The sequence below is a fragment of the Colletotrichum aenigma genome (genome assembly GCF_013390185.1).
Source record: "Colletotrichum aenigma strain Cg56 chromosome Unknown KSG_Cg56_contig02, whole genome shotgun sequence".
NCBI classification, from domain to species: Eukaryota; Fungi; Ascomycota; class Sordariomycetes; order Glomerellales; family Glomerellaceae; genus Colletotrichum; species Colletotrichum aenigma.
In genome coordinates, this window is record NW_023500908.1 from 6082828 (window position 1) to 6098208 (window position 15381).

The following is a 15381-nucleotide window of genomic DNA, read 5'->3' on the forward strand; positions in this document are numbered from 1 at the left end:
TGTCCTTGGCTGCCACAGGAAAGGAGAGGCTGTTACGGGAAGTTATTGGTGTGCTGCAGGTTGGTTGGCAAACGACGTCTTGGACGGCCCAGACAAGGTGCACCCAAGATGCTGCGGCTACGGCAGATTGCACTAGACGGCAACGACCAGCCTCCAGGCCAGGGCCAGGACCGAGAGCCATGAAGCGGGCGACAGGAAGCCACAGGAAGCCACAGGAAACCGAAGCGCGCCGCTAGTAGTGGCCCTGTAGTCGCGAAATGATACAGTCCGTTGCACTGACAGTGTCCGCCCCCCCTTTTTGCCGAAATTGCGTATATATAATCCCTATATATATATATATATATATATTTGCTTAACGTTACGTAGATATTGGTAGTATAATAATTAACCTACTTTAATAGCTTTAATTAATTTATTCCTATTAAATCTTATAATCTAAGGGTATTATAATACTTTTTAAATATTACTATATATTTTAGTAAATAGATAATAACTTATTTAAGTATTATTTATTATTTATTATTAATAACATACAGAAATAATAATATATATAATAGTTAGTATAAGATATTACTAGAGATCTTTTTTAATATTTTATTTTATTATTAATTAGGATTATTATATTTATTAAAAAGGCTTATTAAGCTATTACTACTAAAAAGGTTATTAAAGAGGTTATCAAAGAGGTTATTATTATTAAAACTAATTTTGAAATTAATAATTTAATAGTTTTTAAATTTATATTATATATATAGTTTTAGGTAATAAAATTATCAAATGTTTAACGATAAATATATTTAAGTATATAAAATATATTATTATTTATTATTTTTATTAATAGCTATATATATATATTAGTTTTACTTGTACAATAGCTGAAATATATTATTAATATTTATAGTAATAACTTATAATAATAATATATTATTACAATCTATAATTAGAAACTTTAACTATAATTAATTAGAAAATATTAAAATAGATCATATGATTTATAAATTTAAAATTATAGTAATTCTATTACTTATATATATATATATATATATATAAAGTAGTAATATTAAATCTAAAGCTATAAATAGCTTTATATATATTTATTATATTAGCTAATTTTACTTAGTATATTATAGATTTTGTGTTTTACAAATTAATATAATATTAAAGCGTTAATATATTAAGATAACCTTAATTTACTTAAAACTAATATTATAAAGTTTTTAATTAATATTATTATTATTTCTTTTACTAATTTAGTATATATTTTTATATAAAAAACTCCTTTAACTTTTAATAATACAAAAAGAATTAGAGTAAGATACTATATTAGCGAGAGTATTAAACTACTCTTAATAATAAGTATTATTATTTATAAAAGATTTAATTAAGTTTTTAATATTTTCAATAAGATTTTAAATGAAACTTTATTTAGTAAACTAAATATCTAACAATTTATAAATTATTTATAAACTACTATCTATTTATTATAGTTTATATAGCTTTTTTTAAAAAACCTTTCACTAATATTATATTACTTATTATAAATAGATATAAATTATTTAATAAAGCTAGTTATTTAATCTAAAGCTTTTTAGAGTAAATCTAATATTATTAGTAAAAATAAATAAATTAGAAATGTAATATTTAGTTAATAAATACTTAAAAGATTTAATAATAGAAAGATTAATGATTAATATTATTAAATATTTATATATAGCTAATATATTAATAATAGTAATATTAATAGTAATAGCTATATATATAAATTAAAATATTAAAAATAATAATTTAATACATCTATATTACTATATATTATTAATAATAATATTATTATTAGTATTAATTAAACTAAATTTTAACTTTAATAATAGAAATATAATACTTTTAGTTTTTTCTATTATTATTATTATTATCTCTTAATTACTATTAACTTTAATAATATTCTTATTTCTCTTATTTTAGTAATTTTAATCCTTAATACACTAATTATAAAAAACCTTACTAAATAGTTCTTTAAGTAGTACTATATTATTAATATTAATCTATTTAATTATAATAGCTTTTATTTATTTCTCTATATATAAATATTTAATTTTATCATATTTTTAGCTTAATATATAATACTAATGAAACCTTTTACTGCTTAAATTATTTTTAGATTTATAATACGTTAAGTAAATATATATATAGAGAAGTTATCTATACATATTTTATTTTTAATATTTAATATTTATAAAATTATTAAGCTTATATTCAATTACTTATTATATATTAACTAAAATGTTTTTTTAATTATTTTTTAAAGTATTTATATATTAATTATTATCTATACATATTTTATTTTTAATATTTAATATTTATAAAATTATTAAGCTTATATTCAATTACTTATTATATATTAACTAAAATGTTTTTTTAATTATTTTTTAAAGTATTTATATATTAATTATTATTCTATTAGAGATTGATATAATATTATATTATGACTTAATAATAAAATAGATTTTACCTCTCTTTTTAGCTTATTTAAAAGAGAGAATAATATTAACTTATAAAATATTTAGCTAAATAACCTCTCTAATAAATAGATATGCTTAAACAAAAATTAATATCAATTTAAATATATTAATTAGCTTCCTCTAAGTAGTAATAATAATAATATTAACTTTCTTTAGATTATATAAATAAACTATTTCTATTTTAAATTAGATATTACTATTTATCTCTTAGCTTTTATTATTTATATTTAATATACTAATAAAAATAAATTTATTATATATAATACTTTTAATAATTAGATTATTTATAAATAAATAATTATTTTTAAACATTAAATTATAAATAACTTAAATTTATAATAAAATTAGTTTATTATTATTTACATCATTTTTTTACATATATTAGAGAATAATATAAATATATTATTAATATTATAATAAAAGCTATAAATATATTATCTATAAATTAAGTAGTTTAGTAAGACGTTAAATTAATTAAAATTAAAATTAGTTAAAATAATATTAATAAAAATAGAGTATTTTAAAGCTAGATCTTTTATAATAAGTCTTTTTTTATTTCTTTTGTATTATTATTACTTTTTAATAAAAGGATATTTTTAAAGCTTTTTATAATAATAGAAAAGATATATATGTATATATCACGTGGTTCATCAGTCAGCCAGCCAGACCAGTCAGCCAGACGTTTTTTTCCCACATACACAACAACATCTAGTATTTCTCAACCACAACGCATTAAATCAACTATTAGTTATCGCTATCAGAATCTCCTGAGGGTTTAATATCTTTAGAATAGGTTCGCACGTTATGCCCAGTCTCACCACACATACCACAGCATCTCCAAGCTGGCTGGGCTCTCTTTGATGGAACCCCCTCGTCGTCCTCTTGAGGTGCTGGACGTTTCCCTTTTTGTTTCCCTTCAAGCAAAACCTGAGATTCCTCTATACTAAGTGCCCCTCTAAGCTGGACCTACGTTTTTTTAGCCCTCTAACGCTTAGCAAATGCTATATTTATATCCTTAAGGGTATAAAGCTGATTAGTTAAAATAGTAATTAAGTGTGCTATTACTTATGCACCTTTTAATAATTACTTAACTATAGTAATAATTAGTGTTAGTAAGCTTCCTTAATAAGTAGAGATATAACTTTTAATAAAGTTAGACTATAAGATAGTTTATAATAGGTTAGAGGGTGTTTATAACTATTAAGGTGGAGGTGTTAAAGGGTTAGCTATAGGAGGTATAAGCGTCTATAAATATATATTAAGCTTTTTGATAATATGGTCTAGGTCTTATAGTGAAATTCTAGCGCTTTAGAAAGCAGACCTAATGTTTTCCTTATTAAAAACCTTATTTTACGCCTAGTGGAAGGTAATAAAGAACTTAGATTTAGTGATATGATGTATAGAGGCTTTAATAAATTAGTTGATTTTATTACTGTATATATGTTTTAAAGGTGAATAAAAAGTAATATCTAATAGCTGTAGTAGATATAATAAATATATAGGCATATTAATAGTTATAATATTGTTCTGCTTATAGTAATTGTTGAATTTGGCTAATAAATAGCTTTTATAGCTGTTGATAATAAGTGTCCAGTAGACAGACACTCTTTATTTGGTTTTTAGTGTGTTTATTAAAGTGTTTAATTTAGTTAATACCTATCTAATTATCTATCTATCTATTAGTAGTAAGTTTAATCACTTAGTTGCCTAGAAAACCTAATTCTATAGTCTAATTAGTAAGGTGATATACACCTTTAATAATTATAAACAGAGGGATATACCACCCACCTAAATTAATATATTTAATAACTATAGCTTATTTATAATTATTAGGCTGGACAGACTTTGCTTTACAATATTAATTAGCATATATAACTACTATTAACATAATAATTATACCTATTATAAAGCTAGTTTCATTAAAATTATATAGGTCCCCCTCTTAGATACTATACTTAGCTATTATATTACATAATAGCATAAACCACTTTAATATAACCTTAGGATCTTCTTAAAGAGCCCTTTAATAATTATATAGACAATTAAACTTGGTTTTCAGAGCAGGCTGTGAGTCCACAAACCGCCTGGCCTATCGCTTGCTAACAGGCTTGCCATTATAGGCTTGCGGCAGGAGATTAGCCATATCTTCCACACCGCTAAGGCGGAAAGGAAATCCTCTGGAATCCTGTTCAATAACATATTAGAGAAGTGTTTTCTCTTCAATCAGATCAAGTTTATATTGTTAGGGTTAAGCTTGTTCGCATCGCAGTCAGTTATTCATTCTATCAGCTAAGGTGCTCTTTAGGATACCATAGGTCTTTGCAGCACGCGAAATACTTAAGTTATTACCTGCAGCACGTGTCGATCGGATCGCTTCAATCGCAAGAATAACTTTGTCTTCTGAGGTATAGATTAGCATTATGGTTGTTGAGATTTTACGCGTCAAAGGTTTAAGTGATTTGGACGTAAGAGTGTTTAGAAAAAAACGTCCGGCTGACTGGTCTGGCCGGCTGACTGATGAACCACGTTAATTATAAATCTAATAATTCTCTATTTTATAATAATATAATTAAGATTTATTATAATTATACAATAAAGATTTAGAATACTTATTAATGTTAATATTTATAGTTTATTCTCTTTTTTATAGTCAAATATTATTAAATATATACTTTATCTTATTAAAGTTAATAAATAAATAATAGAAATAACTCCTAATTTAAAGTAGATAACATTTAATCTTTATAATATAATTATATAAATGTTCTATAAAATCTTAAATATTATTCTTATTATTATTATTCCATTTTAAATACTTTTTTTTAATATATTACTTTAGATTACTAAAATATCTTTTAATAAAATTAAAATTTAATACATATAAAGGTAGAAATTTAAGATTAATACTTAATATTTAGTATAAATCTTTAATTTAAAATTTATAATAGTAAGAGAGGTTATTTATAATGATAAGAGAGTTTAGTTCTAGAAAACGCTTATTTTTAGAATACAATTTTTTATAGCTAATAAAAAAAGCTATTACTATTAGTTATACTATAATATATAGTTAAATATAAAATACTATTTAATATAAAGATTAATAAGATTTATATATAAAAGTTTTAAAACTAATTAATCTCTATAGTTTAAAATATAATAAGTTTTGTTTAATATTTATTTAGCTTTTTATATCTTAATATTTTTATTAATATTAGATTTATTAATAAAAACTAACTAATTAAAATAATATTATTATGTAAAATATAAATATTTATATTATATTTTACTATTTTATTAAATAATAATAATTAAAAACTTTTTATTTATTTAGCTAGATAAATTTAATTATTAACTAATTATAAAATAACTAATTTAGATTTTAAAAATTTTAAATAAGAAATTTTATATCTTTTTAAGAGATAGATTACTATAATATTATAATAGTTTAAAAAGCTCTATGTAATATTATATTTCTATTTCTTATTAATTTTAGTCATACTTTTTATATCTCTATATTTTATTAGTAATGCTATATTATAATTTATATTATTAATTTACTCACTTAGTATAGCTAATAGTATTTATTAGTTTATAGGTTTTTTAGTTCTTAAATAGTAATATTATTATAATTATTAATAGCTATAGATTTAATGTTTAAGTATTATTATATTATTATTATTACTTAGCGTTTTTTTAATATATTTAATACAATCAACCATGAGTATACATTATTTAGTGGTAATAATTAGTAATTAAATATAATTTATATAATAATAAATTTTTAATTATAAATAAATTAAACTATCTAAAAAGTTATTATTTTTATTAACTATTAAAATTATTTACTTTAAAGAATTATATTAAGCTTCTTAACATATTTTTATACTACTTAGAGCTATATAGACTATATATTAAATAAACATATAAAGTTATAAAATAGGTCTTTTTTTCTATTTTTTAATAAATATTATTTTAATCTTTTATAAAAATAAAGTATATTTTTATTAATTAATTAATATAAAAGTAAAGTAACTAGCTAAATTAGTCGTATCTCTATAAATAAGTTAACTATTATAAAAATACTAAATATATACTTTATATCTTTATTATATAGTTATATATTTCAATATTACCATAACTATGGTAATTAATAATAATTAAGGTATTAGTAATAGATTTAGCGCGTTTTGCGTATAATGTGGGAAAATACATATTATAGCGTATAATAGGCTTTTTTTCATGTTTTTGTATAAGCGGGGAAAAAAAGGGGGGCGGACGCTGTCAGTGCAACGGACTATATTTATCGCTTTGCTGCGTCGCGTCCTGCAGATGCCAACCCCATTATTCGATGCAGGAAAACGGGGGCCCTGAGGGCCGGATGGTATCCCCGGACTAAAACACAGAGAAACAAAAGGTCGGGGAGGGGAAAACAAGTCGTCGGACTCTCGCCGAAACCGACCAGCGCTGTCCGCAACCCGTCTACTGGTGCTCCCTGATATCTCAATGAGCGAAACCAAAGGGGCGCAATGTCCTTGAGACGAAAGCTGTCAGGTCTGTTGGCGCCGCTGGTCCTTCACCGGCTCCCCTGGATGATCTCCCGGAATGCCCCTGAAAAAATGGATCGGACACAAGCCGGTGGGACCCAGGAGCCTAAAGAAACGAGCCGGAAATGCCAACGCGCGCCCCGGTCGGCCAGTCTAGCCAGGATTTATTTCATCCAAGATGGCCAGCTGGAAGATGTTAAGAAGAGCGCTGCGGTTGGGTGCCATCCGCGTCTTTGATGTTGGACTGGACAGGGTGCGGCTGTCGAGCTATCTAGGCACGGTATCATCCACCTCTGCGAGCGGCGACGGCTGTCAGTGCCGTCGCGCACCAAGTATCCGTCCATCTGCAGCGCAATATGCGGCCGGTCCCGATTTGTAGACCTTTTCAGGTCGCTCCGAGTCAGAGTCTTCGGCAGCCCAACTCGATTCGGGGTCAATAGGGCAGCTTGGCAGGGCAGGGCAGGGTTGATATGTGTCTTTCTGGTAGGGATTTCTCCTACGGAACCCGTGGGAGCCCTTGGACACCTGCTGGAGCGGGCAAGAGACAACAGTCGTCGGGCAGGGTGCTGGAATCAAAAGTTCCGCCGTGTACCCCCAAGACCGCTAGGCCAGTAAAAGTGATGCATAGGGCGGTGCCGGGCTGTCCCTCTCGTTTCCGCGGGCCAGATCAGCACTAACCGAACGACGTGCACATGTGAGAGGGCATGCGGCTGGAATGGAAGAGCGAGGAAGCGAGCGAGATGCTGAGCGGGAAGCCCGTGTGTCTGAACCATGAAGGGTGCAGGTTGGTATGTGAAATACCTCAGGGACCCTCGGTGGGAGGGTGGCCGCGGACAGGCAGTCAACGTGCTTTGGAGACATGTGCGTGTCGATTGGTTCAGTGGCCATGTTCTTGGACATTTGCTGCTGAACAGTTGGTGGGCACGGTAGGCCAACGGCGAGGCGTCATTGGGGCCCGAGACGCGATGATGATGCTGAGAGAAGTCCAGGAGAGGAATCCGTCTCGGTTGATCTGAGTGCGCGCCTTGGGGATAGAAATAGAAACAGAAGAAAAGAGAGTTGTTGGTCGATGGCCTTGGGGCGCCGTTGGTCGAGATGACGGGCGGGAGAGATGAAATAAGAGGTACGTACCGTGCTTGCTATTTGATTGGAGAGATGAACCCTACCTTACCTAGGTGCTTGGGTAGGTAAGGTAGGAGGTAGCTCCTTGCCGTGCTAGGTAGCGACGGGAGGTACCTTTTCACGGAAGGTGGTGGCAGATGTGATGTGCTAAGGTAAGTCGTCTCCATCGCTGAGCCGGGCTGCTGCTGCACCTGCACCAGCTCTTGCATATATCCGTGGCGTACATCCATTGTATAAGATACCTACTGGTGCAATTGTATTGGATTGAAATCGAGCCCCACGAACACTGGGCCAATGTGAATGAATAGATGTTCATCGACAGGTGCCTGCTGCATACGGGTACACTGACGGATGCTCAGCGGCATCAGGGCGAGGTGGGACCACCGTACGGCCCTGAAGGGGGCTTGATCTGGGCCGTCCTTGGCTCCGTCTGTGCTGCCACTGGCGCCAATCTGGGGGAACTGGATGGGGGGGGAGCTCGACTTTTTTCTGGCGCGGGTCGGTGGTGCTACCCCTGCCGTCCTGCCTTATTAAAAAAACTGCAATAATTAAATCCCGGGTGACATTTTTGCACTTCCCCTTACTCTGTACTTTACTTTCCACCTCCTCCCCGACTGCCCTCCTCCACCCCCCCTACCTCTTTCCACTCGATAGAGGTCTCGAGAGACTGCGAGCGTCCACGGATGAAATAGAGACTGCAAAAGGCGAGAGTCTTCCTTAATTCTTGTCACACGACTTTCCCGAAACTGAAGAATTCCTCTCTCTCGCAAGAGCCTCGCCTCGCCACGCCCCGACTGCCTCCCCGATCCGAACCGCCTCCTCCCCGTGTCCCCCGACTACCTGCCGGTCATCACCAGGATTAGCTGTGTTCTGTTCGCTCCGGCTTTTGGCAAGCATCTGCTGCTTCTCGACATCTCCCACCGACCTCCTTCTCTTACCACACTCGTTTAGCTCTTCAGCACATCATCTTTCTGTCCCTCATTCGTTCTTCTCCTTGTGTCGCATCCACTCCGTCCTTTCCACGCCCTTTTCCTTTCCTTGCCGTAACTATCACCATACAACTTTTTAAATCTTGCTTGCTCTTGTTTTTGGAATCTTTTCCGTATACAACTACACACAACCACAACTACATACATACCCTACCGTATGACCATCGACCGCATAGCTCCCCCGGAGCAGCTGCAAGAGCCCTTTCGCGCGAACGGCCTGTAGCCACGCTCAGAGCTCACAACCTCTACCTGCCGAACTTCGATCCGCTCATTACCTTACCCACCACTTCTTTTAGGAACACGCAAGTCGAGCGACAATGGCCGAAACCGCGAGCAACGCCGACTCGAACCAACAGAAACTGGGCGCCCCCAAGGACAAGAACTGTCAATATTGTGGCCAGGCGTTCACCTCCTCCTCTCTCGGCCGACATCTCGATCTCTACATCAAGGAGAAGAACCCCAAGCCCCCCGATGGAATCCACGATGTCGAAGCGATCAGGCGCGTGAGAGGAGGCATCACACGGAGACAGCCCAGGGGTTCCACAGGCGGTAGGAACGTCTCAACCCCGGCTGGCACACCGAGACCTGCGCCGGCCAAGCGCGATGCCACCATAGACTCCGAGCCGCAGAAGTCTCCCGCCCTTCCAAAGGACGGTCAATATGCTGTTGACTCCACGCTGAGCAAGTATCCCTGGACCCCTTCATGGGAGGCCACTGGCGTGATCAACAACATTCCCCCCAACGGCGAAACCGCCAACTCCACGGACGGGGAGGGCAGCCAGAATGCTGGAAAGAGACAGAGACAAGTGAGCAAGCAGGTCATGCAAAAGGCAAATTTCGATCAGAAGCACAAGCTCGCCGACGCCATGGACAATGCGCGCGCGGCGGAGCTCGCTTTCAGAGAGCTCTACAGTTCACTGAGAGCTGCAAAGTACGTCATGCTGGTCAGAGAAGACGGGCGTGTATACTGACAAGTGACAGGCAACATATCGACAATAACTCCATGCCTTTTGACTTTGATCCGCTTGCCCTGGACTTTCCTGCATTAACACTGCAATGTCTCGCCTCTCCGCCCACCCTTTTTTCCTCAACCCAGCATCCCACATCTACTTCCTGGTCTGTGCAGTCGCCAGGCCAAAGAGAGTATGATGCATTGCGGGCTTTCTTCCAGGAAGAGTTCAGCAACTGGAAGATCAAGTGCGCGACTGCTACCACGGCAGCAGTGGAGGAGCTGACGTACCCTCCCCGAGATGGACCCTACCGGGACGCTCGTGAGGCTGTTAAGAAGGCCGAAAAGTCTGCCGAGAACCTTGAGAAGCAGGTCACCGAACACTTGCAGTCGGCATTCACTGTCTGGAACTCTCTGCCCGTCCAGAGGCGTAACGAACTATGGCTTTTGGAAATGGCGAGGAGTGTGGGCAGAAAGCAGACGGAGATCAGCAAGATGAAAGACGCGCAACACAAGTTGGAGCAGGAAAACGCTCACTTGAAGTCTCAGATCGACCAGCTAAATCGCCTACAACAACCACGGGAGTTCAAGCTTTTCGCCCCTACCATGATACCCTTTGACCGTCACCACATAGCCCACGTGTTGGAGAATGGTGTTAGCGGCATCGGCCGCAGTGTTGGTTTGCGCCTGGAGGACAGGCATTCGGACATCAACGAAGTTGTTGAAAAGAGTATTGGACGATGGAAGACTGTCATCGCATCATCTCGTGTCGCCAGTAACGGTATGAATGCGCAGAGATCTTTGGACCAGACGAACAGCAACACACCCACCCCGACCCCGACTCCCCAACAGCAACAGCAACAACTCCAGCAGCAGTCACAGCAACAATTGCAGCCGCAACCTCCTCAGCAGCAGCAACAGCAACAGCAGCAGCAACAACAACAGGTTCAGCAGCAGGTGCAACAGCAGATGCAGCAACAGGTCCAGCAGCAGCCTATTGCTGTACAGCGGCAATCGACAACAAGCACCAACGGCCTTAGTGACCAAGGTGCATCGATCAGCGGTCCGCCTTCGATCGACGAGAACAGCGATCAGGATGCTGATGCCGATGCCGATGCCGACGCAGAGATGGAGGATGATGACAGTTTCGCAGTCATGAACACGCCAACCACAAAACCCATGCAGCCGGTGCAACGACAAGCCACTCTCGATGTTCCTCGGACGAGACCGGTGCAGAGGGGTGCGAGTGACGCGCGGTTCGTGCAGCAGAACGGAAATCCGAATGCGAATCGGGGCGCAATCAACATGAGTCGGTCAATGCCCAATATGCAGGCCACGATGCAGGCCATGCACGGCGGCGACATGGGAATGGTAATGTCCCAGGTACGGGGGGATCCGATGTATATGGATTGAATCGATGCTGGATACGGCATCTTCCCAATGTAAATGGATTGAGAACGCTCAAAAAGTTGAACCGGAGGACAAAAAGGCTGCGGCATTTCCTTTTTCTTTCTGCGCCGCAGCTCGCATTCAGGGCGACAGCCCGCTGTATAAGCTTACTTTACGGATTAGCATCTCTGAGGCATCCCGGATGGAGCCCAGGGTCACTTTTTGGCTATTAGGTGTTCTAGTACAAATCGCCTGTTGGGCAATACAGGAATCATTCTATCACCACATTGGATGCCACTAGCCACCCGCTTCTTGTGCTTGCCGACAAGCAGCCACACCAGAGGCAGCCCATGGACCGATCTACTTGGGCTGGATCTCAGCGGTGCCTGCCCGACCTACCCACTGGTTTGATTGCGGGCTGATGAAGATGATTTCCGGTATCTCATTCCGGATCCTGTCAAATTGCTTAGTGTTACCATTGTGCCGGCACGCTACGGTAAGGGTGGGGGCCTTCCTCTCCACTGTGGGATTGCCACGGCCCGGGGGTTCGTCACAAGTTGAGAGAGGCCCGAAGCATAAAGCAACTTCGTTTAACTCGTTAAGAAAGATGCGCCGAAGTGGGCCAATGAAAGTGAGTTGTGCCGCAAATTTGAATATCAAATTGTGAATCGTTGGTAAGTTGTGAAGCACACATGTTTATGGAAATGAATATGCCCCACAGATGTGTTGAATCTGGTCCCTTACACATAGCCAGGGTTCCGGCAACCTTGGCTCCCATAGACTTCAATATCTGGCTGATGCTACTCTGCATTAATGGGTCTTGAACTAATCGTTCAAATAGCGTCATATTCACGGATAACTCATCTCAAGCCCCAATGTCTCGTCTCGGTAGTCCGCCCCTCGTCCTTCTCACGATCTTCTTCGCCCCCATCGCCTCTCTCTCATCCCAACTCCCCCGCTTCTCATGTAAGCCCTGACAAGATGTACTTTCCCTAGAAACCAATAATACAACGTTACCGGTAACATTCCCCCGGTTCCGGGTGGAGAGGTTGTATTCTTAGCTCCTGGAAAACGGTCCCGGGTCTTCGGGAGATGGCCACGCGGGAAACGAGACTCTCATCTCGACTACCGGAGGCGAGCTCGGGTTGGTTCTACGGACACTCTTCATTCCCCAAAAGCCGGGACGGTGGAGCAGACCAAACGGGGACCTTCCACTGTCTCAGTCACCATGCCGAGATGGGGAACTCTCGCTTTCTGTGTCCTCCCCCCGGTTGTTGGTAATCTCACGACTACCCGCCGCGGTGGCTCCCCAAATGCGGATGTTCGACCGAAAGTGGTAGGGCCAGCAGAGAAAGACAGAGAGAGTCTTTGGTGGGCGGGTCTTTCCTAATAATAGCCCCCTGATCTCTTGGAAGCTTCTTCGGTCCTTCTTCCCCCTCTCCCTCCCACTCTTCCACCTCCTCTCCGCGCCTTGACCTCCCGCACGACGATCTCGTGTTCTGTGATGGCGACGGAGTGGACTCGCGCCAGCCTCTCCTGGAGGGACAGGAGCTCGGGGCGGGGAGGCGTCGTCGTCGTGGACTGCCTGCGGGCGATGGCGTCCTGGAGACCGGCGACCACGTCCTGGAACTGCTGGGCTATGTCGTGGAGGCGAGATGTTGCGACGGAGAGCTGGTGAGGGGTGCAGGATGCGTAAGGGGTCGTAAGGGTAAGTTCATCATTGTCGTCGTCGCCGCCGGCTTCATATCCATGAGGTTGAGGGGGATGGACGCCGCCGGTGGGAGATTGTGGTGACGGTGCCGAGGTGATTGGGGACGGGGGAGGGAGATGAAGGGTGCTGATGATGTCGACGGCGGTGCTGCTTTCGCGGCGCTTGCTGAGGCGCTTCTGTTCTTCGTCTTGGATTGTGTGGAGGTGGGTGAGCATGGCTTCCGGAGTGAGGCGTTTGGGAGATGGGAGCTCGGTGAGACGCTCGGCTCGGGGAGATTGAAGATCTCGTGGGAGGTTGTGCCGGTTTCTGGGTAAGGAGGACTGCCCGGTACTTGCTGAGCTTGAGCGCAGTGGAGGAGGTGTTGTGGTCAGAGCATATTGGGTATGACTTCCTTCCTTTCCGGCACCGTCGTTCTCGAGGACTGGGTCTAGCATGGTGACGAAGTTTAAGACGTGTGCTGCGATTCTCTTGGAATTGAGCCGTCTATTGTGCCTCGTAACTCATACCACAGCGTGTCTGGTTCTTGCGTTGGGCCAAGCGGCGTCTTTATCTTTTCTTTCCGTTTGCCACAGGAGGTTAGAAACTCATGGAGAGGGCAAACCAAACGGAGAGCACGCAGGAAACCCCTTTTCGCGGTCACCCAGCCGTTTTGCTGTATGTGTGATATATCACAAGAGCCGCGGCACGCCCGCTGATTGTCTCCTCATGATACGTCGCAAACTTGTCCGGCGAGCTATGTGTTGTGCGGATAGCAGCAGCCGTTCTGTTTGCAGTTGGCCCGGTCATCCAGTGAGATCACTCGTCGCCGTTTGCTCTCCCAGCCAGAGCCATGGATCTGGTAAGATGGTTCGCGGGTTGAGTTTCACATTTTCAGTTGTCCTTCTTGTCGTTCCTTTTCTTTTCTACTGTCGTCTCTCACTTCGTTGTCGGTTGATTGACACATTACTTTGGCGCTCATGTGAGCTTACATGAGAGTGAGGGGTACCATATCGAGAAAACAACTACCACGGGAAACGGTCATACAGCTAGAAACGGTATGAGATGAGCATCATCGACAATAGTGACTATGGCAATTAAGGAAGGCATCGCCTGATTTTCCTATGTCTTTGTGGCTAGATCTCTTGTGTACTTTGTCGGGTTGAAGTTTTACTTCGATTAAGGACCACAGTAAAGCATCGAAATTCAGAGACGGAAACGTCGACGGCAGCGGATCCACGGGAAGAATAATCGCTTCAGTAAAAGAAAAGTAGGAGGTAAGTTCAGGAATGTTGAAGAAGAGTATGTGTCAAACTTGTACTTCGAGCAAACAGCCAGCTACGACTTACCGAAAGACTGCGGGTATGCTATGAACAGGCTGCGCCAACCAAAAGATAGCAACGAATCTCAACGAAGCTCAGCTAGAGTGTGCTGCTGGAAGCATGCAGCCATAGACACCTTTCGAAGTTGAGACGGGTTACACCGGATCTTGTTCCTGGCATCGTCGGGGGATGAAGGCACTGTCGATAATAGTAGCCATCTCATACTCCACACTCATCGGCACCTTCTGGCGTCCGCTACCGTTCTTCATGAGTGAAGAAACAGGTGAGAAACATGAAGCCGAGGTTGAGCTGCAGCATGCCATGTACAGACAGATGACTGTGCGTTGGTAAGTTTTGCTGACAATTTCTTTGTCAAATCATCACATATCAGGGTCCATCAGCCGTCCGATGTGTGAGGGCACAGGCCATTGGAAGACGAAGTCATGCGGCCTGACAAGACAAAAAGCGCGAACTGAAGATTTGGTCCGAGCATCGTGGTCGTCCGGCAGCGGCAGGATCCCTGTCACACGGAAGATGACGTCTCATGGTCGGAGGCAGAGGCGGCCCGACAAGCGTCAAGCCCAGCGTCAGAAGTGTCCGGAGGCTCGGCAGCAGGGCGGGCGAGGGAAGCCTAGGGACAGTGGCCTTCCGGCAGTTGAAGCGACCGGAGTGTGGAGGGGGCGCCTTTTCTCATCCATGGACAGGGCAGCTTGAAACAAGGACGAGTAGGAGGCATGACGACGAGTGCCCGAGCTCTCTGACGGCAACCTTGCTCCGATGATGCGTCTGATAACGGTCCAGTGCATAGATTGCAAGAGCCAGCATAAATAAGGATGATTTGTCGCCGTCGAAGTTGCTTTTGA

General features: G+C 39.8%; 2 protein-coding genes across 2 annotated transcripts; one reads left to right on the forward strand and one right to left on the reverse strand.

Moving 5' to 3' along the window:
• Positions 1-9488: 9488 nt before the first annotated feature.
• On the forward strand, positions 9489-11533 carry CGCA056_v003663 (uncharacterized protein; the record flags this gene model as incomplete). The annotated part of the gene is made up of 2 exons (XM_037318920.1): positions 9489-10102; positions 10153-11533. 2 exons carry the CDS (start codon positions 9489-9491, stop codon positions 11531-11533), a joined length of 1995 nt encoding a protein of 664 aa, XP_037184108.1.
• Positions 11534-12895: 1362 nt separating this feature from the next.
• On the reverse strand, positions 12896-13654 carry CGCA056_v003664 (uncharacterized protein; the record flags this gene model as incomplete). Its single annotated transcript, XM_037318921.1, has 1 exon — positions 12896-13654. The coding sequence occupies one exon, from the start codon at positions 13652-13654 to the stop codon at positions 12896-12898; it is 759 nt and encodes a 252-aa protein (XP_037184113.1).
• Positions 13655-15381: the final 1727 nt, after the last annotated feature.